General features: G+C 49.5%; 10 protein-coding genes and 1 non-coding gene across 11 annotated transcripts; 5 read left to right on the forward strand and 6 right to left on the reverse strand.

Annotated features, from left to right (window-relative positions):
* Nucleotides 1-538: 538 nt before the first annotated feature.
* On the forward strand, nt 539-3,301 carry COT3 (Elongation factor 2; the record flags this gene model as incomplete). The annotated part of the gene is made up of 3 exons (XM_044856446.1): nt 539-546; nt 719-3,227; nt 3,284-3,301. The coding sequence occupies 3 exons, from the start codon at nt 539-541 to the stop codon at nt 3,299-3,301; spliced, it is 2,535 nt and encodes an 844-aa protein (XP_044703759.1).
* A 748-nt stretch (nt 3,302-4,049) lies between these two features.
* FPOAC1_012084 (uncharacterized protein) lies at nt 4,050-6,385 on the forward strand (the record flags this gene model as incomplete). The annotated part of the gene is made up of 5 exons (XM_044856447.1): nt 4,050-4,114; nt 4,181-4,299; nt 4,375-4,920; nt 4,975-5,996; nt 6,050-6,385. The coding sequence occupies 5 exons, from the start codon at nt 4,050-4,052 to the stop codon at nt 6,383-6,385; spliced, it is 2,088 nt and encodes a 695-aa protein (XP_044703760.1).
* Nucleotides 6,386-7,134: 749 nt separating this feature from the next.
* On the reverse strand, nt 7,135-9,066 carry FPOAC1_012085 (uncharacterized protein; the record flags this gene model as incomplete). Its single annotated transcript, XM_044856448.1, has 2 exons — nt 7,135-7,310; nt 7,368-9,066. 2 exons carry the CDS (start codon nt 9,064-9,066, stop codon nt 7,135-7,137), a joined length of 1,875 nt encoding a protein of 624 aa, XP_044703761.1.
* Nucleotides 9,067-10,504: 1,438 nt separating this feature from the next.
* On the reverse strand, nt 10,505-11,727 carry FPOAC1_012086 (uncharacterized protein; the record flags this gene model as incomplete). The annotated part of the gene is made up of 2 exons (XM_044856449.1): nt 10,505-11,520; nt 11,580-11,727. 2 exons carry the CDS (start codon nt 11,725-11,727, stop codon nt 10,505-10,507), a joined length of 1,164 nt encoding a protein of 387 aa, XP_044703762.1.
* A 1,179-nt stretch (nt 11,728-12,906) lies between these two features.
* On the reverse strand, nt 12,907-13,276 carry FPOAC1_012087 (uncharacterized protein; the record flags this gene model as incomplete). Its single annotated transcript, XM_044856450.1, has 2 exons — nt 12,907-13,194; nt 13,247-13,276. 2 exons carry the CDS (start codon nt 13,274-13,276, stop codon nt 12,907-12,909), a joined length of 318 nt encoding a protein of 105 aa, XP_044703763.1.
* Nucleotides 13,277-14,485: 1,209 nt separating this feature from the next.
* FPOAC1_012088 (uncharacterized protein) lies at nt 14,486-15,116 on the forward strand (the record flags this gene model as incomplete). The annotated part of the gene is made up of 3 exons (XM_044856451.1): nt 14,486-14,680; nt 14,731-14,879; nt 14,948-15,116. The coding sequence occupies 3 exons, from the start codon at nt 14,486-14,488 to the stop codon at nt 15,114-15,116; spliced, it is 513 nt and encodes a 170-aa protein (XP_044703764.1).
* Nucleotides 15,117-15,399: 283 nt separating this feature from the next.
* Nucleotides 15,400-15,494, forward strand: FPOAC1_012089. Its single transcript has one exon. It is a non-coding gene; the product is annotated as a tRNA-Ile (tRNA).
* A 765-nt stretch (nt 15,495-16,259) lies between these two features.
* Nucleotides 16,260-17,192, forward strand: FPOAC1_012090 (uncharacterized protein; the record flags this gene model as incomplete). Its single annotated transcript, XM_044856452.1, has 1 exon — nt 16,260-17,192. The coding sequence occupies one exon, from the start codon at nt 16,260-16,262 to the stop codon at nt 17,190-17,192; it is 933 nt and encodes a 310-aa protein (XP_044703765.1).
* A 194-nt stretch (nt 17,193-17,386) lies between these two features.
* Nucleotides 17,387-19,207, reverse strand: FPOAC1_012091 (uncharacterized protein; the record flags this gene model as incomplete). The annotated part of the gene is made up of 3 exons (XM_044856453.1): nt 17,387-18,372; nt 18,430-18,777; nt 18,832-19,207. 3 exons carry the CDS (start codon nt 19,205-19,207, stop codon nt 17,387-17,389), a joined length of 1,710 nt encoding a protein of 569 aa, XP_044703766.1.
* A 621-nt stretch (nt 19,208-19,828) lies between these two features.
* On the reverse strand, nt 19,829-22,339 carry FPOAC1_012092 (uncharacterized protein; the record flags this gene model as incomplete). The annotated part of the gene is made up of 1 exon (XM_044856454.1): nt 19,829-22,339. The coding sequence occupies one exon, from the start codon at nt 22,337-22,339 to the stop codon at nt 19,829-19,831; it is 2,511 nt and encodes an 836-aa protein (XP_044703767.1).
* An 824-nt stretch (nt 22,340-23,163) lies between these two features.
* On the reverse strand, nt 23,164-27,530 carry FPOAC1_012093 (uncharacterized protein; the record flags this gene model as incomplete). Its single annotated transcript, XM_044856455.1, has 4 exons — nt 23,164-23,830; nt 23,885-25,037; nt 25,096-26,834; nt 27,430-27,530. The coding sequence occupies 4 exons, from the start codon at nt 27,528-27,530 to the stop codon at nt 23,164-23,166; spliced, it is 3,660 nt and encodes a 1,219-aa protein (XP_044703768.1).
* Nucleotides 27,531-27,833: the final 303 nt, after the last annotated feature.

The raw sequence follows: 27,833 nt of genomic DNA on the forward strand, positions 1-27,833 counted from the left end.
ATTTTAGCGGACTCATGGGCCTATCGTGACCAAGACCATCCCATCCAAGAGGGCCTGGAGCGTCTGTTCCTTCAGCGGGCGGCGGAAAACATGTGCAGCGGGGTCCTGTTGCCCCACCAAAAATAAAGAGCCCACTGTCCAAATTTTTTTCTTCCCTGCCGCTCAGTGGGGCCATCCTGCCTTGGGTGCTGCCGTAGGCGTCTCGCCGAACGAATCTTGATACCTTACCTACCTTACTTCTCCCCGCTCGACTTTTCTCTCTCTTTTCTTCCCTTCCCTCCCTCCTCTCCTCCTCTCTTCCAAACCTTTCATCTCCAAAAAGGGACGCATAAAGAGTGACAGTGGTTCTTGTTTGGAACTGTCTCTCTTACATCGTCACTTGAATCGTTGCCATCTTCTTGACGGCAATCGCTTCTTGCTTCTTCCCTTTTTCTGCGGCTCAGATCGCGGGGTGAAAAACTTCAACCCCGCTCTGTTCCCACATACAACAACTTCGACTTTGCACACATAGTCAAGTTATTCAGACAATACCGCCAAGATGGTTAAGTGAGTACCATCCGCCCTCCTCAATCACATATAACAACAACATCATCATCATCATCACCATCACCATCATGATGTCCTTTATCATAACTTTGCCCGTCCACTGTACCCCGCTCGGATTTAAGCCTCTCCCTCCGTGACCATAAGCTAACCACAATGTCTTCACCCAAAATAGCTTCACCATTGACGAGATCCGGCAGCTTATGGACAAGCCTACCAATGTCCGTAACATGTCCGTTATTGCCCACGTCGATCACGGCAAGTCTACCCTGACCGACTCTCTTCTCGCCAAGGCCGGTATCATTTCCACTGCCAAGGCTGGTGATGCCCGAGCTACCGATACTCGTGCCGATGAACAGGAGCGTGGTATCACTATCAAGTCCACTGCCATTTCCCTGTACGGTCAGCTTGGCGAGGACGACGACGTCGCCGACATTGTTGGCCAGAAGACCGATGGAAAGGACTTCCTTATCAACCTTATTGACTCTCCCGGTCACGTTGATTTCTCTTCCGAGGTTACTGCTGCTCTTCGTGTCACTGATGGTGCTCTTGTCGTCGTCGACACCGTCGAGGGTGTCTGTGTCCAGACCGAGACCGTCCTCCGACAGGCTCTTGGTGAGCGCATCAAGCCCGTCATCATCATCAACAAGGTCGACCGTGCTCTTCTCGAGCTCCAGGTCTCCAAGGAGGATCTTTACCAGTCCTTCTCTCGAACCATCGAGTCCGTCAACGTCATCATCTCTACCTACCTTGACAAGTCTATTGGTGACATCCAGGTCTACCCCGACAAGGGTACCGTCGCCTTCGGTTCCGGTCTGCACGGCTGGGCTTTCACCGTCCGCCAGTTCGCTGTCCGATACGCCAAGAAGTTCGGTGTTGACAAGAACAAGATGATGGAGCGTCTCTGGGGCGACAACTACTTCAACCCTAAGACCAAGAAGTGGACCAAGAACGGTACTCACGAGGGTAAGCAGCTCGAGCGTGCCTTCAACCAGTTCATCCTCGACCCCATCTTCAAGATCTTTTCCGCTGTCATGAACTTCAAGAAGGAGGAGACCGCCACTCTCCTCGAGAAGCTCAACCTCAAGCTCTCCGCTGAGGACCGTGAGAAGGAGGGCAAGCAGCTCCTCAAGGCTGTTATGCGAACTTTCCTTCCCGCTGCTGACTCTCTCCTCGAGATGATGATTCTCCACCTTCCTTCTCCTGCCACCGCTCAGAAATACCGTGCCGAGACTCTCTACGAGGGTCCCATCGATGACGAGGCCGCCATTGGTATCCGAGACTGTGACCCCAAGGGTCCTCTCATGCTCTACGTCTCCAAGATGGTGCCCACTTCCGATAAGGGTCGATTCTACGCTTTCGGTCGTGTCTTCTCCGGTACCGTCCGATCCGGTCTCAAGGTCCGTATCCAGGGTCCCAACTACGTCCCCGGAAAGAAGGACGATCTCTTCATCAAGGCCATCCAGCGTACTGTCCTGATGATGGGTGGCAAGGTCGAGCCCATCGATGACATGCCTGCCGGTAACATTGTCGGTCTGGTCGGTATTGACCAGTTCCTTCTCAAGTCTGGTACCCTCACCACCAGCGAGACCGCCCACAACCTCAAGGTCATGAAGTTCTCCGTCTCCCCTGTCGTTCAGCGATCCGTTCAGGTCAAGAACGCCCAGGATCTCCCCAAGCTTGTTGAGGGTCTCAAGCGTCTCTCCAAGTCCGACCCCTGTGTCCTTACCATGACCTCCGAGTCTGGTGAGCACGTTGTTGCTGGTGCTGGTGAGCTCCATCTCGAGATTTGCCTTAAGGATCTTGAGGAGGACCACGCTGGTGTTCCTCTGATCATCTCCGACCCAGTCGTCCAGTACCGTGAGACCGTCACCGCCAAGTCCAGCATCACTGCCTTGTCCAAGTCTCCCAACAAGCACAACCGTCTGTACATGGTTGCCGAGCCTATCGATGAGGAGCTTTCTCTTGCCATCGAGGGTGGCAAGGTCAGCGCCCGTGACGATTTCAAGGCTCGTGCCCGTGTCCTTGCTGACGACTTCGGCTGGGATGTCACCGACGCCCGAAAGATCTGGACCTTCGGTCCCGATGGCACTGGTGCTAACCTGTTGGTCGACCAGACCAAGGCCGTCCAGTACCTTAACGAAATCAAGGATTCCGTTGTCTCCGGTTTCCAGTGGGCTACCCGTGAGGGTCCCGTTGCTGAGGAGCCCATGCGATCTTGCCGATTCAACATCCTCGATGTTACCCTCCACGCCGATGCCATTCACCGTGGTGGTGGTCAGCTCATCCCCACTGCTCGTCGTGTCCTCTACGCTGCCTCTCTTCTCGCCGAGCCCGCTCTTCTCGAGCCCGTCTACCTCGTCGAGATCCAGGTCCCTGAGAACGCCATGGGTGGTGTCTACGGTGTCCTTACCCGACGACGTGGCCACGTCTTCAGCGAGGAGCAGCGCCCTGGTACTCCTCTCTTCAACATCAAGGCCTACCTCCCCATTCTCGAGTCTTTCGGTTTCAACGGAGATCTCCGACAGGCCACCTCCGGACAGGCTTTCCCCCAGTCCGTCTTCGACCACTGGCAGATCCTCCCCGGTGGCTCTCCTCTCGACCCTACCAGCAAGGTCGGCGCCATTGTTACCACCATGCGAAAGCGCAAGGGTGTCAAGGAGATCGTTCCTGGTGTCGAGAACGTAAGTTGCACCCTGATTGTCAATAATGCGATGGATATGCTAACATGCAATTATAGTACTACGACAAGCTGTAAACGGCTTTTTTTTAATGTGCCGAACGAACCACGAAGCGTGCCACAATGGACACGCAAAATTAATCGGCTGGTAACGAAGATTTGGGACGCATGCCTGATTCCATGGAGGAGCTCCTTGATGATTTCAGGAGGGGCATGCTAAGCGGAAACCAAAAAAAGAAAAGTCGAGTGACTGAGTTGAAGCTGAATGCCAAGGAGCAGCTCGATCCAGTTTTTATGTAGTTATGTCGTATCTGATGAGTTGAAACACGTTAGATTGAAGTCCATATGATGTGTGCCTTTTTTTTATTGTGAATGTGAAGAAGCATTTTTTGTTGTGTAGCCAGTAGGTAGGTAAATGAAATGAGTATGGACCAACGACGAGGAAGGAATTGGGTATCTAGGCATAGTTAGAAAGAATTTTGCAGTGGCAGGCGGGTTCGAGAAAGCAGGAGATGACAGCTCCAGCGTACATTAAATAGGTAGCTTCTAACCTTCCAGTGGCTTGCAAAAGGGCCGTTATACCTCATCGACTCTATCCGTATTGGTGTTTTCATCACAATTTAAAGTTGTACAGATAGCTTTCCAATTGTTAGACCTTTACCGTTTCTCCAAGTTTAGTAGCTTGTGACGACGCAAGACCCCCGGTCACCAGGCCCCCAAAAAAAATCCCAATCTCAACCTCGCAACATTAATCCAATATACAAACTCAACATTCCTAGGCGCATTCCGAATACAGGTCTGTCGGAATAGTCGCGTCGTTCGAGCTATGCTGTTCCCCGAAGAGGATGCGTCGCTGCTCAAGGCGTGGATCGTCCAGCGCATTGAGGATACGTCGGTTACCTGGTTTCCCCTTGAGCAACGATCGCGTCAAAGACTACGCTAACATTCACAAAACAGTTCTGATGCCGATGCCGACGTCCTCGCTGAGTACGTCATTGCTCTTCTAAAACACGATGGTGACGCAAACGCGGTGCGAAAGCTCTGCGAACAAGAAATTCCAGACTTTTTGAGTGAAGGTACGTAACGATGCTCTACTTTCCGTAGCAATTGGCCATTACGTAGTTCCAAAAGCTGACTGCATGGTAAAATAGACCCAAAAGCCTTTCTTGACGACGTTTTTCAAGCCATCGCATACAAATCCTACCTTCCTGGCGCTCCTCCAGCTCCAAAGATTGGCGTTAAGCCAGAAACAATACAACAACCGTCCACCGAGACCACGACGCCAAATGGATCGAAGAAGAGGGGCTATCACGATCGCGAAGAATACGATCCCCAAGTCGGGTATGATGCCTTCAATCAGGATGGTCGCGCACAGAAACAGGCTCGTCGAGGCGGGCGCGGAGGACGAGGTGATGATATGAGGGGAGGACATGCTGGTGGGTTCATGCACAACCTGCCTCCTCGACCCGATATGTCTTTCGATCCCAAAGCCATGGAGGCTTTTCTACAAATGGGTTCTATGGGACTCCCCTACCCAGGCATGCCCAACTTTCCTCAACAGGGCTTTGGCGGTAAGAGCCAGTCGCGAAAAAGAGGTCGATGCCGCGATTTTGATACCAAAGGATTCTGTTCTCGTGGAAGCACATGTCCCTACGACCATGGAAACGAGTCAATTTTCATGCCTTCGGGTAACGATGGTAAGTCTGTCTTGTAGTATCTTCTTGTTCGTTTGGCTAATACATATTTGGTAGAGTATGACCCGAACGATCCATTCGCCATGTTAGCAAACGCACCCAATCCTATGAATCCTTGGTTATTTACACCTGATGCCAACCGGGGTGGACGAGGAGGTCGTCGCGGTCGTGGCTCTAAGAAGGGTGGCGCGCGAGCTCCTTTTTCTGCTGATGGACCTAACTATGATCGATCGAAGAGCACGATCGTCGTTGAGAATATACCTGAAGAGAGTTTCAGCGAGGACCAAGTACGCGAGTTTTTCTCTCAATTCGGTAATATTCAGGAGATTTCTATGCAACCATACAAGCACTTGGCAATTGTTAAGTACGACAAATGGGGGCCAGCCAATGCGGCATATCAATCACCAAAAGTGATATTCGATAACCGATTTGTCAAGGTATTCTGGTACAAAGACAAGGCCGATGCGCTGCCGCCATCGGCACCAATGCAGGAAGGAAACTGGTCCGGCGACCCTATGGCGACAGAAGAAGATGAACAAGAGCCAGAAATCGACATGGAGGAGTTCCAGCGAAAACAAGAAGAGGAGCAACGAAAACACCATGAGCGCGAAGCCAAGCGCGCCGAGATAGAGCAAAAGCGACAAGAGATAGAAAAGCAACATCATGAACTCCTCGCACGTCATCGGGAGGAAAACGAGAAACTCCAGGCAAGACTCGCTGGCAAGAAAGGCCAAGAAGGAGAAGGAAGTTCATCAGGAACAAGTATGCTGCGTGCCAAACTTGCAGCTCTTGAGCGAGAGGCTACGCTACTTGGCCTCGACCCCAACGCTGAAGAGGAGGCGAGTCCATCTTGGCACTCTCGCGGTGGTTACCGTGGCCGAGGAACTTACCGCGGTCGGGGCTTCGCTCCTAGAGGAAGAGGAAGTTACAGGGGCCGTGGAGGTGGAGGTGGAGGTGGAGGAAACATGCACGCTGCGTACGCTCAGTACTCAATCGACAACCGACCCAAGAAGCTTGCCATCAAAGGCGTGGATTTTACGGCGCCTGACAAGGATGAGATGCTGCGTCACTTCCTCCTTGTATGCTGAACCCCCTCCATGATTATAGAGTATGCTGCTAATAACTTTGACAGAACCTGGGCGAATTTGAGTCAGTTGACACAGGTCCTGAAGTCACACACGTCTCTTTTCAGGACCGCAAAACGGCAGAGAAGTTCTATTACAGTCTTCATGGTAAAGACCTACCTGGAGTCGAGGGTCGCCTGGAACTTGCGTGGGTAAGTTCGCCTCTGCCGCCTGTTAGGACGAGAAGCAACGACGATGGGTCGGGTGATGGCGGATACGACAAAGAAGATGATGCCATGGCGGGTTTTGATGATCAGCCTAAGCGAGAAAGAAGTGCTGAGCCGCAGCCCGAGGACAGGGCAGTAAACATGGATTACGAGGTGGCCGAGGAGGATGCATGGTGAAGAGGGATATGAATGTTTATATACAATGGTCGAGGGGCAGGATAATACATATTGGGCTATAGTAAGTAACCCTTGTACATAAATATAAACGTGCAGCTGGGCCTAGGCATTGGCATTCTGGACACTTCATTTCGAGTCACTAGCAAAGGCACAGTTCTCACAGAGATTAGAATTATGGGAGGTGATCATAGCCCAACAAGGGCTAGATATCAAGTCAATTATTGGCTCTGATTAACTGCAATGGCTTAATGTTACTTTGAACTGCCAATGCGAGTTGCGCTCCTCAAGATTCCTTGTTCCCATATCCTCCACTCTCTTTGCATCGCTTTCCCCTAGTCTGGGGAGCGAAAATAATCGACCGAGAAAAAGGGAAAAAAATCAATCATGCATTCATCCATCCATAAGGCCTTGCTGGCGGGGTATCGTTGAGATATAGAACAAGCAAAGCAAGCCCCCAAAACATAAAGTCGTCTGCGCCCGCCGGGTGATTTTATCTGTATCGTGCGCCTTTTTAAAATGCTGCCCCCGTATCCCTGGTAACTTTTTGTTGAAAAAGAAACCGTGGTGATGCTATTATACCCAAACCCATAAATCAAAAAAGAAAAGAAATCAAATCGTTAAAATTGGAAGAAAAGGACAGCGACGTCCAGAAAGATTCCAGGCGCCATGAAGCTGTGTCAAAGATGCAATCGAGGTCAGATACTGTGCGTATTCACGACTCGGTGCATCGGTGTAGCGTGAGTGAGCGTTCAGTTTGCAACAGCAGTGGTCGCGGTACCGTTGGCACCATTAGTAATGGGCTCGGTATCGACGGCGCCGTTAGCAACAGGCTCGGAGAGGGGAGTCGCAGGAGTCGTCAAGTCGTTAACCTCGAGTCCCTTCAGAAGCTCGAAGATAGTTTTGTTGTCATGGAAATCGTTATTAACTGTACAATTCGTTAGTTCTCAGTTGAGTGAGTTCGTTGAAAATCTAGACTGCTTACCAATGTTGACCAGGTACCAGTCATTCATGACTCCTTCGAGAAGAGCACGACTGGGGGAGCTGATGTCGTAACAGTGCGCCCAATCGACACCCAGCCGGAATGCCTCGTCCTTCCATGCAAGGAAACTGATGCTCTCGACAATGGTTGGTTGGACGATCTCCTTACCGGGGAACACACCCCAGGTGACGGCGTTGGGGCCGTCAGAAGTGACGTTGGATCGAAGTTCGCCATCCTTGGTAACAGCATAGTAGGTCAAGTCAGGGTGGTTCTCGATGCGGGACATCATCTTGTCAAAAACACTAGGGTGAACAAGCAACTCGAGATACGACTTCTGGTAGACGTAACCGTTATCAGGGCCCCATCCGTGGATGGGATGGGAGGACTTCACACCATTGACAGCGGGCTGCGAGTTGATGGTCAAAAGTCCACGCTTGTTCAGTTCAATGAGGTCGTCTCTAATCTCATCGGCTTCGGTGGTCAGGGGAGATTCACTCCATGGCAGGGATTCCGTCTTGCCATTGAGGTAAGAGACAAAAAGTTCAGCAATATCCTGGATGGTTTTGGGCTCGCCCCATTTCTTTCGGTTCGCCTCGTTGGAACCGGTCAAGCCAATACCATAGGCATCCAGCTCACCAAAAGCGGGAGAACGAGAATCACCCCATCGACCGTTAGGAAACTCGTCCCAATCTTGTGTGCGAATGACGTAGGACTTGTTGCGGTTGCGCCAGAAGATGGGACGGACATCCTCCTCGCGGCGGCCAAGTCCCTTTGACTGCTTCCAAGGGAGGGCATGCTGAAGAGGTCGCTCTGCACTGGGGGCCCATTGAAGCTCCTCCAGCAACATTCGCGTCGCTTGGGCGAGGTTCATGGTGTAAAAGTGGAGGTGATGGATGCCGTTGGCGAGCAACTTGCGACACATGTCGGCAACCAGGGTTTTTCCAATATTTCGGACGGCAACATCATCATTCCTTACGGGCTCAAGGGCGTCGAGCCACTCCTGTGGGATTTTGGCTTGCATGTGGTTGGCTCGTCGGAGGAAGCTTGCGTAAGTTGCAATTGGCATGATGCCAGGAAGAATAGGGATGGTGATACCGCGTTCACGAACACGCTTAACCCATCGAATAAAGTTGTCGGCATCGTAAAACATCTGGGTGACAATGAAAGTGGCACCCATATCAACCTTCTCCTTGAGGTGGTCAAGTAGCTCATCCTCGTTCTTGTTGTCGTCGGAACCCTCAGGGTAACCAGCAACGCCAATATCAAAATGATTGCCATAGGTGTTTCGGATGTGCTTGACAAGATCGCGGGCATACTGGAAGCCTCCGTCGGCAGCCTCCCACTTGTCTTGAGCTCGGGGAGGATCGCCACGCAGGGCAAGGATGTTGGTGCAGCCGGCCTTGTACGCCTTGAGTAGAGCGTCGTTGACCTTTTCAACGCCCATGTCAGTGCAAGTCAAGTGCATGCAGGTCTCGAGGCCGTAAACAGCTTGAGCCTGGAGAACCATCTCGCAGGTGAGCTCAGCAATGCGACCACCAGCACCCCATGTTATATCGATGAACTTGGGACCTAAGTTATACATGCGATCCATACGATCGTAAAGGTTCTGGACACCTTGGGCAGTCTTTGGAGGGAAGTACTCGAAAGAGAAGGAGGGCTGGCCGCTCCTCTCGGCGTCGTGGAGCATATCCTTGATATGCATGATGGAGGTGATCTACGATAGATTCTCTTGTATTTGAGGCCCGTGTAACGACTCGTGGTTGTATTTTGCCTAGGAATTAAGCAAAATTGACAATATTAAAAAAGGCGGCGTAGGGTGATGGTCGTGGCGGGTCGAAGCTTGTATTGTAGTCTGGGGAGATGTGGGGGAGGGGAACTGCAACGGCAACTATGACCAGGAACCCATCTATTAGCAAAGAGAAATTGGGAAGTGAAGCATTGGTTGAGATGACGTTGATGACAACTTACAGACTCTACTGTTTTAATAGAACCAAAAAAACATAAGAAGGTTTTGTTTGTTGTTTGCGCTGCAACTCCAGACGAGCGGTGAAAGCGATGATCTTTGTTTGATTGATCAACGTTTCGATGAACCTCTCTCAATCTGTTGAATGAGAAGCAGCAGCAGGTGAACCAGGGGTTTAAAGACGCCAAGTATAAGTCGACGAGGGATAGTTTTCCAGTAATACAATGGGATGGTAGATTTTATATATATCGAGGGATATAAATAACAAAGGTAGAAAAGGGAAGAGAGAAAGGAAGAGAGAAAGAAATGAACAAAGTCCGGTAAGAAAAGTGTCCCCCGTTTGTTTGTTCCTTCCAGCGGGCTCATCTTTCCTGTAAATTTCTCTCCTGGCCTCTAAAGTGCCCCTCCTTCCTCCAGAAACTCCCCCAGTGGGGTTCCGTTTTTACCTCCGATGTTGAGATACTGACTGCCGATTGGTTGAATATGGCGACACTGACTTTGTACTCCAGCGCCGTGACCGGGTACCGGAGGCCGAGAGGCTCGGGCTGTCGGGGGGGAGCTCAGTGAGGCTGCCCGCTAAGACAGGGCCCCTAGCCTAGCCTAGGTGACCTCTCCCCAATATTTTTTTAAGCTCAGATGGAGAATAACTATTCAACCCAATGGAAGAGTCATGGAGACCAAAATGGATCCGTCATGCTCGCCTCTCTCTATACCTGGACCGGTGGCACTCTGTAGACTGGGTAACTGATCTTTCGGTCAAGAGTCACAACAAGATAATCGACACCTAAAGCTTACTGCTAGTTACGTGAATATGCACTGAGCCATGTAAACTGCAGGCATGATGGCTTCTGTATGGTTCGGCCCGTGTAAAACATCCCACTCTGTTTGATGCTTGCAGCCATTCTGTCCCCTGCTTCGGAGCAAGGGTCTGGTAGCTGCACCAATTATGCCCAGATCCCCACGCTGAGCCGCTGATGGGCGTCACTGTCAGACCGGTCTGTGAGCGAGTCAACAACATCTTAGCACTCACTACCCTGTATTCCACACGAGACGGTAAACTCGTATTCGTTCTTTTGACTGAGTTTCTTTGTCTATCTAGGGATACGAAAACACCCCATAAACAATGCTTGCTTGATAGTAAATACTAGAACAAAATGCCAACTAAAAACTGCGTGATTTAATCACTCATGGCTGGTGATGTGCTGGAACTCGAGTTCTTACTAGAACTTTCACCACTGCTACGAAGCAAGGGTGGTGCCCCCCTAGCTCTTCGCCATCGATTACTTGTGTTGATAATAGTACTATCGAAAAGGAACCACCACCTCTCAAATGCAATCTGCCCCAGTTCCCAGCTTCCAGGGTCATACGGATCTTCACCATGGATCCGAACTCCCTCAGCCGTGTCTTCCAGGTCGTATGCAAAGTTGACACATGCCAACTCACCCCGAGCCCGTGGTGGCCGCAACTCATCAGGTAATGATAAAATGGAAATGACACGGCTTCGGACGCCTGGCCATGGGAGAAGGTCAAACACTGGGTGATGCGGTAATGAGGTTTGCAAAGGAGTAGGCCGCCAATTTGCAGGGAGCAAAGCTGCTGGTGTCGCAACGCCTGTGACAAAAGCTGAGTTCCCATCAAGATCCCATAGACCTTGTTTACAGTTGAGGCGATCTGCGATGAGTATAATGCCCTTGAGCAGCGCGAGCTGTAACACAGGAAGGTTGTAGCTGTCAGGGAAGCTCTCTGTTGAGGCAGCAGGCGAAGTACTGAATGATGGTGTATCGAGGAATGTGGCTAGATCAGGTTCGCCAAAATCCGCCGTTAACGCACTGGAAGCCCCTACTGGAGAAGCTTCATCGCCGGTGCTTTCTTCGCATATAAATTCTGGAAGAATGTTGACGTCTGGTAAAACAGATGGAAGCGCCATCTCTGAAAGCGGACTCCACGATGTCAGACTGAAATCAAGCCCAGCCAACATGTCAGCAGTATCTCCGATGGTTGCTGGCATGGCCATGTTGGTAGCTTGGTTGCTGAACTGCGCATTGTCTTGTACTGTTCTTGGAATTTCAATGATATCGTCCCCAAATGGCTGTCCGTTAATATTACGAGATGGTTCTGGCTCAGGGTCTGAATTTTGAGCCACATCGTTGTTGGTTGACTTGGTTTTGAGACGATTCAGCCGCTTTTTTTCACCTGCAGGACTGTTAGGAATTGCTTTTACAAAATCTATCCAGTTGGGAGTGGCCACTTACGATATCTCCTCTGGGCCAACACATTCAAAACCCTTTTTCGTTCAGCAGCATCTTGATCGATGTCAGGAACGTCGAGAACTGGTGGCTTCTTATACGCTCTTTGGCGAGTCCGAGGGCGATTGGTCAAATCCATGGTTGATTCTACCATTTTTCAAAGTGAGGAAACACGTCTCAAGGATTGAATCGGTTGCTATTGATTCGTTTGTTCGACTGAGAAGTAAACGAACAAAGTGCGAGAAATTTCTCATCCGAGTTGAAATAGACATGCTTCTCTTTTCAATAACGGAAGGCTTTCATGATCTCCACCCAGCATAACGCGAAAGAGTATATTAGTTCAAGCACTGTACAACCATAACGGATAACAGATACTTGCAGTCCGACTTGTCTAGGTCCAGCGTGGCGGTATTTCTAATCTGCGGATGACGCCAAGACTAGCTTGGACTGTGCGTGGCCGACTGTGTAATGACCGGCTCAACATTGTCAGATTTGTCCAAGAATGGATATTGTCTATCATGGTCTCATCTTTTCCTAACGGCTCCTTCCTCTTTCAACAGTCGATGAATGAGTTCTATCGAAATTCTGTTGCTTCAACTATCGTTGGGAGTGCAATTCTGTCTGGAATAAAAGTAATTAGTTATTGTCAAATCTCTTGTTACACATTTAGTTAGTACAAAAGGATGGATGGGATGCACGTACTTAGCGTTAAAATCCTACCAAAACCTTTCAATTTCCTGATGTGAGATCTTGTGTAACTTTCTTGGTCAAGAGATAAAGTAAAGAGGAGAGGATATGCCCTTTTGTATATGGTAAAAGGTTGGGCCGTTACGGGCTCCATCATAACGTCGAAACATAATGCAATTTATCCTCAGTGGGGAATTAGCCAAGACCCAAGTCGTTATGATCACGACAACGAGCCATTCAGGGAATTGCGACATAATAACTTTGTTCCATAGACAAACAGTACTATTGGGCCACAAGGATAGTGCTTTACTTGATACTATTTGTTGCAGATGTCCAAATCAAACTCCTTAGTTTCTCGACTTGGCTCGTAGTACATCCTCTCAAGCCATCTCTAGAACCTCCAAATCAACTAACAGCAAACTCGGGTTAACTAATGAATGCCGTATGTAGACGCTTATGCCAAGATTCAGTCTTATAGCTGTAATCGTAGCCATCCTTCATCTCTACCACTTATCCTTGGAGAGATATTGCGTGATTGTCAAACTTAACTACACCGCTTCGAATTGCGCGGTATTAAGAGTAACATGTCTCTTGTGATAGAATCGTAAATGCTGTGTTGGTTACGGAAGTCATCACCGCCGTTGCACTATCTCGTATCTGTCTGCCTTCCTATCACAAACCTAAGATATTGTCTGGATCGTCTGATGCACATGACGATGGACATGTGATGCTTTTTTCCGAGAGAGAGGAAAAAGTAAGAGAAAAAAAGAAGGTCGGGTTTTGGTAGCCTTGAGGCATGCATGCATGCATGCAGAGCGCCTACTGTTGTACTACGACGAGCAATGTATATTGTTTTCTCGATCGGGTGGCTATCGGCCGGGAGATGCGACAGGTTACTGGGTAGAACTATGCTGTGCGCTCGAAAACAAAGCATCTTTACCTGTTAGAGATCGGTCTCGAATCACAAGAAGCTCGCCTTGCCTGACCAGATTTGCCATCTCGTGCATGGATCTCATCCGAAGGCTAAGACAATGACGGGATCGAGACCATTTGCAATACAATGCTTGGTTGAGAGACTATAGTATAGGCTCGGGGTATCACATTGGTGTCCGTATATGCTACTAAGGAACAAAAGGTTCTTGTATAATGCACAGGATTCGTAACCAAAATCCCTCGTAGAGGAGGATAAATGTGATTTCCTGTTTAGGCAATACCCGTCTTGTGGAGTTCCGCCGTGTCTCCGTCCCGTTCCCGGCTCCGGTTCAATGCCGATATCACTTGCGATGTCAATACCAACAGAGGCGCAGGAAAATAGCTATGCAAGCTGCAGTCGGCCATCAGTTTCATTTCTGAATACGTAAGTTTGGATACGAGCATTTTTAGAATCACATCACATCATGACATTGTATCGCTGCTTCTGCCATTTACGTCAGTCCAGGTCGATCAGTAAATGCACGTTGGGCGATCCAGCGGCTTCACGCGGCGCATGCATTTCAGATTCCCAGAAACCACAAAATTGAACGTGCAGTAGATGCCTTTTGGTTTTGACAAATCGCGGCCCTCGCATGATATCCCGTGATGCAATGCACAACGTGGGAATCCAAATGAAGCGAGACCGCTACTGTCAAATCTGCGCATTTCTCTCCCAGACAAACGGTTGACCAGCAGACACGAGAGTTACACCAGCGAGCACCCCCAGGCCGGTAATACCGTTTGTTTATATGATGTAAGCCCATATGCAGGTTGATAGCATTGTCTTGAACGCCCCGATGGGCCGAGATCGAATTACGGGCATGCCCGCATCAACCTACGGCAGTTTTATGGGGAAGCCGAGTATGCTGACGAGGCACTGAATCAATGGGTGCATCTATGGATCAACGAGCCATAGCATCACAATGATGGATATGTCTGCGACTGGCCAGAGCTGACGCGACACCATTGACTTTACATACGACAATAGATGCAGTAGCATCGCATTAGCTATCTTCATCACGAGGGTCTCCGCGTCATACCTAGTCCCTCCTCTCTGTCTTTATTCTTAATTCTGAACGGTAGTGGGTAGGTATTCCGAAAGTTAATATAAGAAGGCTGAAGCCACTGCCATCCAGAGACATTCTATTAAACAAGCTCTACAACATTACTACACTGGCTATCGAATCTGCTTCATCAGCTCATTCTACTACAACTCTCTGCACTCCCAGATCCAACAAGATATAATCTTCAATATGAAGTCTTCACTTGCCTTTGCTCTCCTGACATTCTTTACCTCTCAGGGTCTTTCTGCCTCTGTTGATATGTGGTCTTCTCCTCTCTCAGAAAGAGGCGCACCCAACTACAAGCCCATTGAACCCAAAGTCATCAAGTCTCGTCTCGGTACTACACCCCAAGAGAGCAGCGATGGGGATCGAAAGCCTGGATCGGTATGACTATGTTACCATTGATTCGTCTGCAGCAATTGACAAGTCTGCAGGTCTACTTCTGTCGTGGTGAGAATTGGGGACCTCCATGCTTTGAGTACCAACCAGAGCTCGAGTACACTTGCACTGAGCTGAACGGCAAGCTCCAGAACCATGTTGGTTCTGTCTTTTCTGAGCCTGAGATTATCTGCCGTCTCGCTACGTGAGTGATTCTTCCTTGCAAACTCTATGGATGATTTTTGAGATGACTAACAAGCAACTATCTGACAGATTCGAGAACCGATGTGTTCCCCTCAACATCTTTGCTTGGCCAGAAATCGAGAAGGGTTCGGCCCATCTTCTCCATGAGAAAGCGCCTTCAGGAACCGATAGTCTGGGACATGTGGTAACTCATTTCACCTGCGCCAAGTGCACTAACTGTGTACGAGATCCCAAGTGATTCTAGAGTGAGAGGGATGCTGATGCACGGGTTGGTTCGGCGTCGCGGGGAGTCGATATCATTTCTCAGCTGGTGCTGAATGGGAATGAGATTGTGAAGGGAGGAATAATAGTTGATTATAGCCAGTCCATTCATTACTTACCAAGAATTAATTAATTATCATCAATTGGATTTAAACACCATCTGCGATATCCGTACTTCCTTGATGTTTTCATGCTTTAGTTTAATGACGATCAGACCCTGTATACTGTAGAGACAGGTTGAATGTCCATCGAATTGGTTGGCTTCCGTAGCTCAGTTGGTTAGAGCGTCGTACTAATACTTCAATCTGAATATTCAGTGATGCGAAGGTCTCAGGTTCAAGCCCTGGCGGGAGCAATCCCAACGCCTTCTGATTCGTCTTTTTGTCATCTGAATACATCTGTTGATTAATATTCAATGAGTGTTTAATATTATATTTTTGGTGTTGAAGTCTTGGAGGTTGTAGTGTAATGAAGTTCTGCTTTTCTGAGGGAAGAAGGAGCAACCCTGCTCGCAGAAGCTTGCTCGCACCTGCCTCTCATGTCTCCTCACATCAAGGCAGATTACGAGGTATTCCAATTCCATCGACAACCTGCTTCTTACATCTTCATCTTCATTTCTCTTACTCCCCGTTCCACCCGTCAGTCTTGATAAGCCATCAGCATTTAGTTTCTTTTTGGCGTCAAAATAATAACAAGTATTCGCCTCATCATGAATCTTAACTTCACTCTACCCATCCGCTCCCGTCCTTCCACGCTCCCTACCAAAGCTGCCAACTGCTCATATGACAACCAGACATCCCGAAAGAGTGACCTCAGAGTCAAGAAGCGAGCACAAGCCCCACGACAGAATGCTGGGTGTTCCGAGAACACCAGGCCCGAAACATCTTAGCGAGATGTTACATCAAGGATCCAACTTCCTGCCTCTGGGATCGATGCGGATATGATGCAACTAAAACCGAGGACTATCAGCAACCAAGCCTTCTTTCAAAATGGCACGCTTATGCCTGGTCTTCATTCCGATCAATTCCATGAGAAAACACAGTTAGACGAACTCTCTACAGAACAAATCATCAAACGGTCACCGTCTCCAGCCGTCACAGACCAGGTATCTCTTCTGCAAATGGTAAAAGAAAACATCAGGGATCTTCGATCTCAAACGCCATCCCCAGAGCCTGTGCTTATACTCGGGCCCAAGCACAAGTCTGATCAACAAGGTGCAAGAAGCACATCTTCTTCTTATCCCGAAGACGTTATCAGGTCCCCAGATTTGCCTTCACCACCTGATTCCCACGTTGTCTTGTCGAGTCTTGGTGACCTGACGAGATACAGCCACACAAACGATCGTTTATCTGGCCTTCGGTCATCATCTAGCTCATTTGGCGCTTCCAGAGCTGTAAGTCAAGGGAGCACCTACAAGACATTGGCAGATGCCGCAACAGCTATCGGAAAGCTACAACGTTTGCCGACACCCTCATATCACCGGTTTGAAATCTTGTCAAGCTCCGAAGATCTGGCATTGAATGCTCTGGCCCCGCACAATAGTAAGGCCAGCCACGAGAGCGAGTTTCCGATAGAAGGTTTTGTCGAGAGCCTCGAGTTGCGACCACTGAGAAGAGTGGCAGCTCATACGGGATTCAGTAACCCGACAGACAGCTTCCACTCAGAAAGTCCTAGCCCATCGGTAAAACTACCTCGGATCAACACGTCTAGGAAGAGAAAAGCATCCGGTATTTCTCTTCGAAGCATTTCTGCCAGCGTGAAGCGATCTCGTGTTGAAGTTAAGAAGCTAGCAAATAACATTTGCCGCAGCAGCTGTGATAAACTTCGCCAAGCTCGTGAGAATATCAAGCGGCAACACAATGAGCAAAAGAAGCAATATTCGGTTTGGAAAGAATTGCGACGTAGACTCAAACCTGGTGACGCGATCAAAGGCAAGCATGAGAAAGGATTGGCAACCTTTTCGATGGAAAAGAGCTTACGTGGAACTAAGGCCTGGTGGAAAGCTGGCGTCGAAAAGTACCAAGCTCCCGAATGGATGCACTTTAGGAAATAGACCAAGGATAATACGATAACACTGTAGTTTTCGGAATGGAGAAGCAGGTGAAGGCAGAAACGTTTGTCAATAAGTTAGTAAGGAGCAGGAATTATAAACTCACTAATTGAGGCTTTCCATTACATTTAGTTTGTGTCACTGCATGAATCCATACGAAACCGACTCACATATAAACGAGAAATAATTACAATTATTTATAACATATATCGAAAGGAGACACCAATCGATTTTCGCCTCCTGGAACCGACGAGGCCTTCTTCCTCTACTTCATCACCTTCCTCCAAATGCTCACTCTCAGCCCGGTCGAACTTACGGTTCTGATACTTTAGGTAAAAGCGAAGAGCATAAGCTAGGATGGAGACGCCGAGCATCGCCGCTGCGCAAGTGCTCATTCCTGGGGCATAATAAGGAGCATCACGATCTGGGTACAGCCTGGTGCCCACGAGCGGGCCGCACTGACCGACGAGCTGAAGGAGGGCAAACCCACCTCCTTGACGGCTCTGGCTGGACTGGTTATTAATGCTCCACGTGATGATGAGAGTGACGACATTAAAGAAGCCTATCGCGGCAGGATAAACGGCCATATATCGTATGAAGTTAGGTAAGTTTAAGGGTTTGGCCAGAGCGAGTATGGCGTAGCCGCTGGAAGATGCGAGAGCATGAAAGATTAGAGGGATGGTGCGAGTTCGCAAACGATCAGACATGTGAGCTGTGAAGAGAACGATAACAAAAGCAGCTAAATAGGGAGGAGCGCTGAGGGCCTGGGAGGTGTGGGTATCGTGGCCCATTTCAGTGAGAATCTTGGGGAGGAAGACGGGGAGAGACGAGTAAGCCATGTTGGTGAGGAAGAACATGGTGGCAGTGATCCAAGCTACGGGATCACGGAAGATGGCCAGAACATCGCGGCTCTTGAGGCCTGACGAAGGCTTGGAACTTGTAGACGTAGATGTAGCTTGTTCGCTGCGCAGACGCAAACGAGCAACCTTCTTCTCGCGCTTGGTGAGATAGGAGGCGGTTTGGGGTGAGTCTGGGATGACGTTCCAGGCGACTACAGAGGCGATGACAGAGGGGAAACCCTCGATGATAAAGAGAAGACGCCAGGGAGCGATGGGGCCAAACGAGGCAAACTTGACAATGAGCCAGGCGAGGGTCGAGGCAAACGTCGTGGCGAGAGGTGCAGCTGTTATAGTTAGTCACAATGCAAACCTGTACGTATGGGGAAAAGACTGTGACGCACCAGATATAAAAATAGCGGTCCGGAATGCAAGCTCCTCCCGTTTGAAGAAGAAGCTCAAGTAAAACGGAATACCAGTAAAACCTGCTTCGCCGATACCCAGTATAGCACGAAACGCAATAAGCATGGGGTACGACGTAGCGACGGCCTGAAGAGATGCCATGAGACCCCAGGTCAGAACTACCATGGATACAAAAATGTGCGCAGGAATGATCTTCCAAAGCAGCGACATCCATTCAAATGCGATGTAAGTGATGTAGAAAGCCGTCAGAGCCCACTCATACCATTCGTTACGGGGCGGGTCAGACTGAAGGTCTTCATCCATGCCTGCTATTCGAGCATTACCGATATCTACATGTATTTGTCAGTTTTTGTGTCCATAAGAAAAGAGTACCCAATCCGTACTCGACCGATCGACAAAGCTCAGCATATAGAGTAGAGCTACGAACAAAACAAGTTTACGATCAAACTTCCGCCGAACCGCCAGTTCCTCGTCTGGAGTATACAATTGGAAGCTCGCCACGGACCCAGGACTCCGTGGGCGGCCTGCCACTAGAGGACGGTCCGCATCTTCGTCATCGCCAGCTTCAGCATCCCATATCGCACTGCCATTTCGATCTCTGCTTGTGTCCCTGTCATGCAGCTCGTATACATCGCTCCCACTACCAACGATCGACCGGAGATCCTCCTCGTCGCTGTCGTCGAGCGTGAGCTCAATACTCGTCTGTGCAAACATCTCGGCCGGGGTGCTGGGCCCGGGTTCAGGTCTTGGATGGACCATCTGGGCGCTGAGGCGAGACTGAAGATTTGTCGTTGATAGGGATGAATACGGGGACGGCGCGGGGTGAGATGTGTCAGACTCGGCACTGGAAGAGAGGGCTGTCAGAGTAGTTCTGATGTTAATTGAAGGTCATTAAAGACGCCATTCAATATACGTCCTGGGTTGCATTCTCGCTTGATACAAGCGGGATCAATTGGACGAGATGAGAAACAGATAGTCGTAAAAGGCGATCAATGCGATTGAATCAAGCTGTCTTGCTTACACGTGACGTAGGCCAACTCCTTACATAGGGGTTTTCATTAGCCCTCAACCTTTTATGAGCGATGCATGTACAAAACATATCACAGAGTACATATTGTATTTGATAGAATGGATATTGTACATGTCGATGACAATTTCGGTTTCTATCCTTTCATCATGACTCCATCATAAAACATTAAAAGTTATGAAGCCCCATAACCTTACCGGGTACCCCTGCAACGACTCCTGCGTACTCAATATAATAATCACAATACCATCTTAATACCATTCAACGCTTTCTATAACCCCTAAAAACAAGCCCCTGACTCTGAATTTCAAACTCCAAACTCCCTCGCATCATGCTTCGCCAATCAGCTCCATTCAATGGTGAGATCCTTTGGCAAGAGATGGTCTCCTGAAAAGCCTCTTAAACCCGTCGGCAACCGAATGGCTTCGAGCAACATGATGTTTGTGATGTTTTCCTCCTTCAAATGTATTCCCATCAGTATTTTGAGTAGAGATGATAGGCTGTCGAATCTGTGCTGGATTTGAAGACGGTTGCGCTCTCATCCTCGCCCGTGTTTCTGAGTCGAGCGGCGCATTTGCTTGTGTAGTAGCACTCCAACTGTAGCCCGCAGGAATTGTTGGTATTGATGCCGGTATTGGTTTTGGTCCCAGTATCACTCCTTCGCCTTCTGGTTTCTGCATCGATCTGGGGACGTCATATTGGAGTGGCCTCGAAAACCCTGCCCCGTTGGGTCTTAACAAAGTTCCCTCTTCTGGTGCCGTTTGTGGTCTCTGGGGCACCTTTTTCTGTGGAAGGCGAGGCTTTGGCTTTGGCGGCGTAGGAGGACGAACAGGACTCTTCACTGCCGGTTCAGGTGGAGGCGGCAGGGTTGACAGTCGTATATTTTTTGGTCCGCTTCTCGGTATTCGTGACTTTGGTGACGCCTGTGTGGGTGGCTGGCCTGTAGGTGCTTTGGGAGTTCTGGGAGTTCTGGGAGTTCTGGGGGGTGTCTTCATGTTGAGATCAGATGTCTCTCGTTGAGCTGATGTCGGTGGCGTGATGTTCTTCACAGGACTTGAAGTCGAGCGCTTTGTCGAGTTTGCCGTGTTGATGTTTAGCGGCGGGGGGGCACGCCCAATCCTGGACCTTGGTAGCGATGATGGTGGTTGCTTTTTAGGGACAAGCTCTCCAGCTTGGTACAAGACACCGGAACTTGGTTTTTCTAGGTGTTTAGGATTAGGCGTAACCAGTAATGGTGAAGCTTGTGGTACGCTTTCCTGGAACCTAGACATTGTAGGTCCTGGAAACTGCGGCTGCGGAGGGTGCTTTGGTGCCGGCGATGGTATTCTAGGGGGTGTGATTTCGTTAGGCAAGGAAAATGGAGCTGGAGGTGAATCCTTGGAATGTGGCGGTGATGGTACTAGTGGGAAAGAATTCTCTTCGTTACGATATGTACTAGATCCTGACGATCCTAGTGGTGAGTCGGACGACAACGGCCATGAAGGCTCCGTAGGGTTTGTAGCCTGGGTTGGGTCCGAGACCGTTGGTTTAGGAGTTTCGTCGGGAAAGGTCTCTGAAGATGACAAAGGTGGCGAGAAAGGTGGGACAAAGCTCTCAGGTCTGTATAAGCTCGGAGCTGGCAGTTGTCTCTCTGAAGCCCTGGGCGTTGGCGGTGTCGAAGTCCTTGATGAGACAAGTTCTGCAGGCTTGAGGGGCCGCACGACATCTGGGGTCTCTTCCCTTACGATTTTTTGCGCTGGTGGCTGCGCCTTGGCAAAATCTTCTGGTTCAAGATGAGTGCGCCCATTTTCAGAATGCAGTCCTGATGCTGTGGAAGTTGAATACTGCGTAATCTCGGATTGTCGTAGCCGCGTATCCGGAGTTTCTTTCCGGGACCAAATTGAGTATGCTGTAGACATGGACGTTCTATTAGGATCGAGCTCGCTTGGTAAAAGTGGTTTGTCAATGTCTGGAGTCTCTGTGTCTGACGTTTCATCGGGTGATTGATCCTGGGACCAGACTGTTGAGGTAGTTAAGACTGATGCTCTGGCCGGGTCAAGTCGAGACTGGAGTGGTATATGGATATCGGGTAGTTCTAGTGAAAGAGGCCGTGGAGTAGCAGCACCTTCGGAGTGATCTAGTATTCCTTCCAATACAGTAAGAGCGTCGTCTTCGTCTTGGTCGTCATCATCCTCGTATTCAGATGGTGAGTTGGAAGACCCATCCATGATTTCTCTCGTCCTCCTGGTTCGTGCCATATGTTGTGCTCTTTCCCTCAAGTGCTCATACCCAACCTCGTGTTCTTCTTCGTCACTTTTGCCAGGGACTTCTCTTACCTCGTCACCGCAGACGATAACGTACCATTTCACCGGCTCCCCTTTCTGCAACTGGTCCCTCAATTTAACGATCCAGCCATCGTCACCGGCCATTCTTTCGTAGTACCTGGCCATCTCACCTGCGACATCTACGCTCAGATCAATTCTCGCCACATAATCAGCCACGTAGGCATATGGCCTACATGCCATTGTCATCTCGTCCACGTCAAACTCCTCCAACAGCTTGACTGGGGACCATGAGTGCATGAGAACAGCATCTTCGGCGTCGGGTACACGTGATTTGGGGAGATCGTGGTCATCATCCACATGATCAGGCTTTGGTTTGGGCTTGGAGTTTTTCGCGTTACTGACACTGGCTTGTGTCGGTGTGGTCGGCGGAGTGAGCTCTGGCAGGAAATCGAACTGAGCGTGTAACTGATCGAGAATACAATACGAAGACGCAGGCGCAAGAATCCAATTTGGAGCTGCGTCTTCAAGATCATTCAGTATGACGAAAATACGGATATCGCGGCGGTGCCATCGAAATCCGTGGCATAGATAAGTCGGCATTGAGTTGTGTCGTTGTTCGGTGGTGAGACAAGAGACGTGAGGCTGGAAAATGAGATATAAGTGACCGGTGGCTTGGCTGACTCTGCCGCGATTGATTACCTCACTCGGTCGTCACCTAAACTCGTCCTCTCTCGACAAGACAAAGTCTCTTTTGATGTTGCTTCATAGAGCAGCATGTGTAGCTTCCGACATTTCGGTATACACGGCTGAGACTGAGGCTTGATTGTGGTTGTTTGAGGATGAAAAAGTAGGTACCAAGGCAGGTAGGTAGGCGGGTATGGAATGGTTGGAATTTCTTCCGTTCCTTCCTTCCAACTTTTACCTTTACTTGACTGCACTCCATTATCTGAGCGTCGTCGCCTACTGGATCTCACTGTCGCGTACCTTACTCAGAATAGTATTAGATTGGCTGGTTCAAGGTACAGGCAGTTAAAGCCAACGTCAGAGTCAAGCCTAATTCCGTCTTCGGAAAGCATCGCCCCATAACCTAACGGTAGTCGCACTTCCACCGTCCGCATGCAAACGTAAACCATTTGAATGGGCTGCTTCCATGTTCTGTTCTAGGCCTTGGACTGAGACGTTGTCTCGCGTATGGCCGTCCAGAACAATCGTCATTGTTATCATCAGGTTTCAGTTACCAATAGCAATCATCTTCAACAACAATCATTCTTTTCATTTGAATGTATCCAGTTAGCCCTTAATCAGCCCTTTTCTATAATATATAGGTCCAGAAACATCAATAAATCCAACGCCCCGTTTTCTTATAATTATGTAATCATTATCATCAATACATCTCTCTAATAATAGTGTATAGCGGTCCCTACCTAGTTTTTGAATCCCATCAAATCCAGGCTCACGCCCCCGGTGTCTTGCAGCCCTTCCATAGTAACGCCCCCAAAGTCTTGAGCGTCAAATTCAAAATCCATGTCTTGCAAAATATTGTTGACATCCTCATCCGAAAGGTTGATGTCAACGTTGCTGGGCATGGCAGGTACAGTCTCAACTTGAGAGACCTTCTTGGCCACCATGTCCTTGAACTTGTTCAGCAAGTCGACATCGTCCGCAGGGGTGGTACTGGAGTCAAGAATACGTCGAGCTCGAGTTTGCAACATGGCATCCGAAGGCATGGTACCTTTGCAGGCGACATGGTCTTCAACATAGCTGACGAGACCACGCTCCAATTCGCGAGAGCAGAAAATTTCGGCCGGTCGCGCCGCCTGCGACGTGAGCTTCTCGAGATAGCTGTTTGCAATAGCTGCTGGGAGGGACTTGGCGCCTTGACCCATGGACACCTGGGCATCCGCGGGGAAAGGATCGAGTGATGCCTTCGGGCAGGCATACGGTGGCGCAAATCCAGAACCACCTGACTCGAGTGCCCAGCCATCGCTCATTGGGAGGCCAGGGCCATCTGTCTTGAGAATACCAGCATCACGCTTGAATCTCTGTAGCCATTCGGCATTATCTGCCGCAGTCTGGTTCCAAGGATCATCACTGGGGTATTGTTAGTTCAAGATATAACCTCATGAGTAGACTCGGTAAACTTACTCGTCGTAAAGAATCCAACGGGCCTGATGCTGGAGTTCTTTATCACTCGGCACATGGCGATTGGGATTATTGACCGACATTGTACCAGCAACCCATCGTTTCAACTCTTTGGCCAATCGCCTGTAACAGTTGGCATCATTGAGGAAGTAAGGTCCAGGGCAGTTGTTACCACTGCCCATATCGAACATGTCGTCACATCCCATAAGTACGGGGCATTCGCTGCTGAACAAGGTCGTGGCATCGGTAACAACGGTTCCACTGACTGTTGACTTGGTGCTATCCTGGAGAGAAAAGGCAGGTGAGCTGTCGCTTGCTGCGGGGTGGCGGTTCTTGAAACCCTCCAGCCAAGAGGCATTATCGGCGGCGGTTTGGTTCCAACCGTCATCGAATTCATAAATAATGATACGAGCTTGTCGCTGAAGGTCGTCGTCCGTGGGTTCAATTCCCATGGAACGTTGTAGAATAAGATAGTCCTTTAGTTCACGCTCGAGACGTGAGTAACTGTGGATAGTCGAGTCAATCGATGAAGGGTCCTTTGATCGACAAATGTGGTCCACCACGTCTTCGCTTCGTGGTAAGTGTGCACGTCGACGGAAAGCGGCAAGCCAGTTAGTAGACGATGTCGCGAGTCGGATCAGCCAGTTGGCAATGGCTTCCGATGGATGTGTCGATACTTCCTCTACTCGTCCAACAATGCGACAAGCCTCATCCTGGAGTTCATCGTCCATTGCTGTTAAGCCCAGTAGTCTCTTGGCCTTAACAAACTCATGCAGCTGTACCTCCATGGGGCACTCCTCGAACAAATTGTCCTTGCCGTTAATTTTAAGTGATGCCAGCCTGTTTTCCGCAGCGCCACGCAAGGGACCGAATCTTGCCTTTTGTTGCAGGGTTTCGGAGCTCATGATGATATCACGAAGCCAGGATGGGCGCGTTGCAATGCCTTGTAACGACAGCAATTCGCTGGCGTAAATAATACGACAGCCTTCAACCATCATCTCTTCGTCGTTGGGTAGTCGTCCGTGTTGGTCCTGGTAGTTCCGTGTGAAGAAAGCCATTTCCAGCTTAATCAACTCATAGGCATTGCGAGGTGATTCTGGTGGGGAGTGATTGGCTACGTATGGTAACGGGGATGTGCGTTCATAGTGAATAAGATCTATTTCAAAAGTTAGATGTTGGCAACTTGTCTACAGGATACTGCAGAGGTCTCATACATGGAGGCATAGAGTTCTCGACCATTTCGAGTACTGGATTATCAAAACCCCAGTCACCCTTCCAGTCAGCCATGGAATAACCCGTCTTGAAATGCTCCGCCAAATGGTCGACACGAATAGTCCATGTATCCATCACGATACCACAGAAACCGCACCGGGACCGAATCTCTGGCGTAGCCACCTTCCACGACTTCATAGACCAGTCCTGAAACTTGATGTTATGAACCAAACGCAAGTGCTGGTTAAGGTGATCTTTCCGGTAAAATGTCCGTTCGGCAGGGGTACGCTCTTGACAGGCTGAATGGTTGTGGCTTTCGATATGGGCATCGTCTGGGTTGGCGTCACCACAGAAGACGCAGGACAAGATACCAGTATCGGGGTTGACGGCCTTTGGGCTATGGGGAGTGCACACCCACCGCTCGAGGGATAAGTGCAATGACTTTTCATGCCTCTGCCAGTCATGCTTGGTTCTAAACGTCTCCGTACAGAATGTACATTGGAAAGTCTTGAGAGGGGTCATGAGGCTTGTCTTGTCTTTTCCTGTTTTTGCTGAAGTCCTTCGGCGACGACGTCGACGGCCATGGCTGTTGAACGGAGCTGAGCTAAATGATCCCCATGAGTTACGAGATCCGTGTGAATAGGCCGATCCAAGAGAACCATTGCTAGAGTGGGATGTTCCCAAGCTGCTGATCGATGACTGGTTGCATATTGATTTACTCGAGCCATCGTCCGCGTAGCTTAAGCTGAAGGGGCTGTCTATTCCAGATGACAAACCGGAAGACGATGCTGTAACGGCCCGAGCAATGGCGCTGACGGAAGCAGGTTCGTTCTCAGGAGGAGAGTGCTCCCAACGCTGCAGTGGATTCATGGCTTCAAGAGCTGGTGTTCCTCGGCGTTGAGGAATATCCATTGGGCCTGACCATGAGCTGGTGTAGTGGGGTGATGTCGAACGAGGGGGCTGAACCTTGCCTCGTCGGCGTGCATTCGCAAGCCAGTTAGTGATCTGTACCTTGTTCAGGCCGGTTTGTCGCTGCAACATCTCTTTCTCCTCGTCGCTTGGATAGGGGTGACGGTTATGTGTCGATAGCCAATTCTTGAGAATGCGGACAGACTCCCGGGAAAACCGTGCTCCGATTTTAGGGGGAGCTGCTCCCTTGTTGCTGAACGTCTCTCCCATGTTGGCTACATCAGAAACAGAGGCGTTGCGAGAAGCATTGCGGGAGGATTGACAAGAGTCATCTTGGGCATCCTCTTGCAGTGTGCTTGGTATCTCAGGCCCCGACGATAAGAAAGGGTCGATGTTGAAGGACGCCGCTGAAGGGTTGATGGACTTTGGTGCAACGGCGAAACTGCAGTCGACCTTCAAGGCCACGCAGGTGGTACAATAATCCTTGTACATACCCTCTCGGATCTTTTTGCAAGAGAAACCAGCCATGGAGCAGTTGATACATGGAGATGGAGGTGTATCCCACTGGAACTGATTGGAAATGTCATCAGCAGTCGCCATGAAGTCCATTGATTGAGTGGGCATGTCTGGCAGAGGGAAGTTGTTGTCCGAGAAGTGCTGAAGGGCGCAGAAACTGAATTCATCCTCGCTGACATTTGCGAGAACAAGGTCAATGTTCTCGTTGTCATCGCCTGTCAGACCAGCCAGAGCATTGCCATCCTGGGGTTGCTGAAAGGCGTCGATAGCCTTGTCCCAGTTGACGAACTGCTCCATCTCATCGATGCCGGCCATGCTGCACAAGGATAAGTGCTGATGTGGAACAGAGATGTCAGTTTAAGTCGATCGAAAGGCGCGCGTGTGAAGATTGACAACCATGAGCCGAATGTAGAGTTGGTAGTCGAGTCAAGTCAAGTCAAGTCAAGTCAAGTCAAGTCAAGCCAATCCAGTCTAGCCCAGTCCCACTTGAAACGTTGGCAAGTGGTATAAGATAGAAAAGAAAAGTGGTTATTGTTGAACCTGAGAATAAAAGAAAGAAAAGAGGCTCATGAATCGAGGATGGCCTCTGAGTTTTGTTCAAATTGAAAAGCTCATAGCCACAGCCACGGCCTGTCTAAGAGAATAGCTTCGATGGAGTCAGCCGTTCTCAACCCCAGAACTTGAACAGTACCAAAAGGTCTGGTGGAGTTGGAGTGCAGAATGTCGGCAAAGTCACACCAACCAGTTGGACTAGTCTAACCAGATTGTCAAGTCGTGCGCCCTTCAATTGACAGACAAGGATCTTTTTGATCAATGGACCCACGCACACAGGCTAGGAAGTGACGGTGTTGTGAGCACTGTAAAATGATGGCTTTCTGCTCAGTTGAAGGTGAGCCATGCTGTTGACTCACCAATGAGCGGCTTCAACGTACAGTGTCAGCTTGATCATGTTAAGTGGCACTGGTGCATCCTGAGCTCCGCTTCTCGTTATTCGCAAGGCGCAACCATCCATGCAGGCTTGTCTCGTTCCTCCAGTTGACCGTATGTACACCGAGACCGGCGTGTGTACATATGAATCTTTTCCCCGTGGCTAGGTCCGATTCTGATCTTTAATGAATAAGGATATCCTATGTATGTATGTAACGACGTCAACTGTAGCCACGATCCAATCGGAATAGAATACAACATGACTCTATAACCAAGGGTCCAAAAAGTATGCATCCCCCAGAACCCATGTGTGGGGTTGAGCACGTCCTCGGGGAAGTGTTTAATATTCCATCTTATTCTGAGGTATGCCTATCTCTCTCTTCTGGAC

This window comes from Fusarium poae, chromosome 4 (genome assembly GCF_019609905.1).
Source record: "Fusarium poae strain DAOMC 252244 chromosome 4, whole genome shotgun sequence".
NCBI lineage: Eukaryota > Fungi > Ascomycota > Sordariomycetes > Hypocreales > Nectriaceae > Fusarium > Fusarium poae.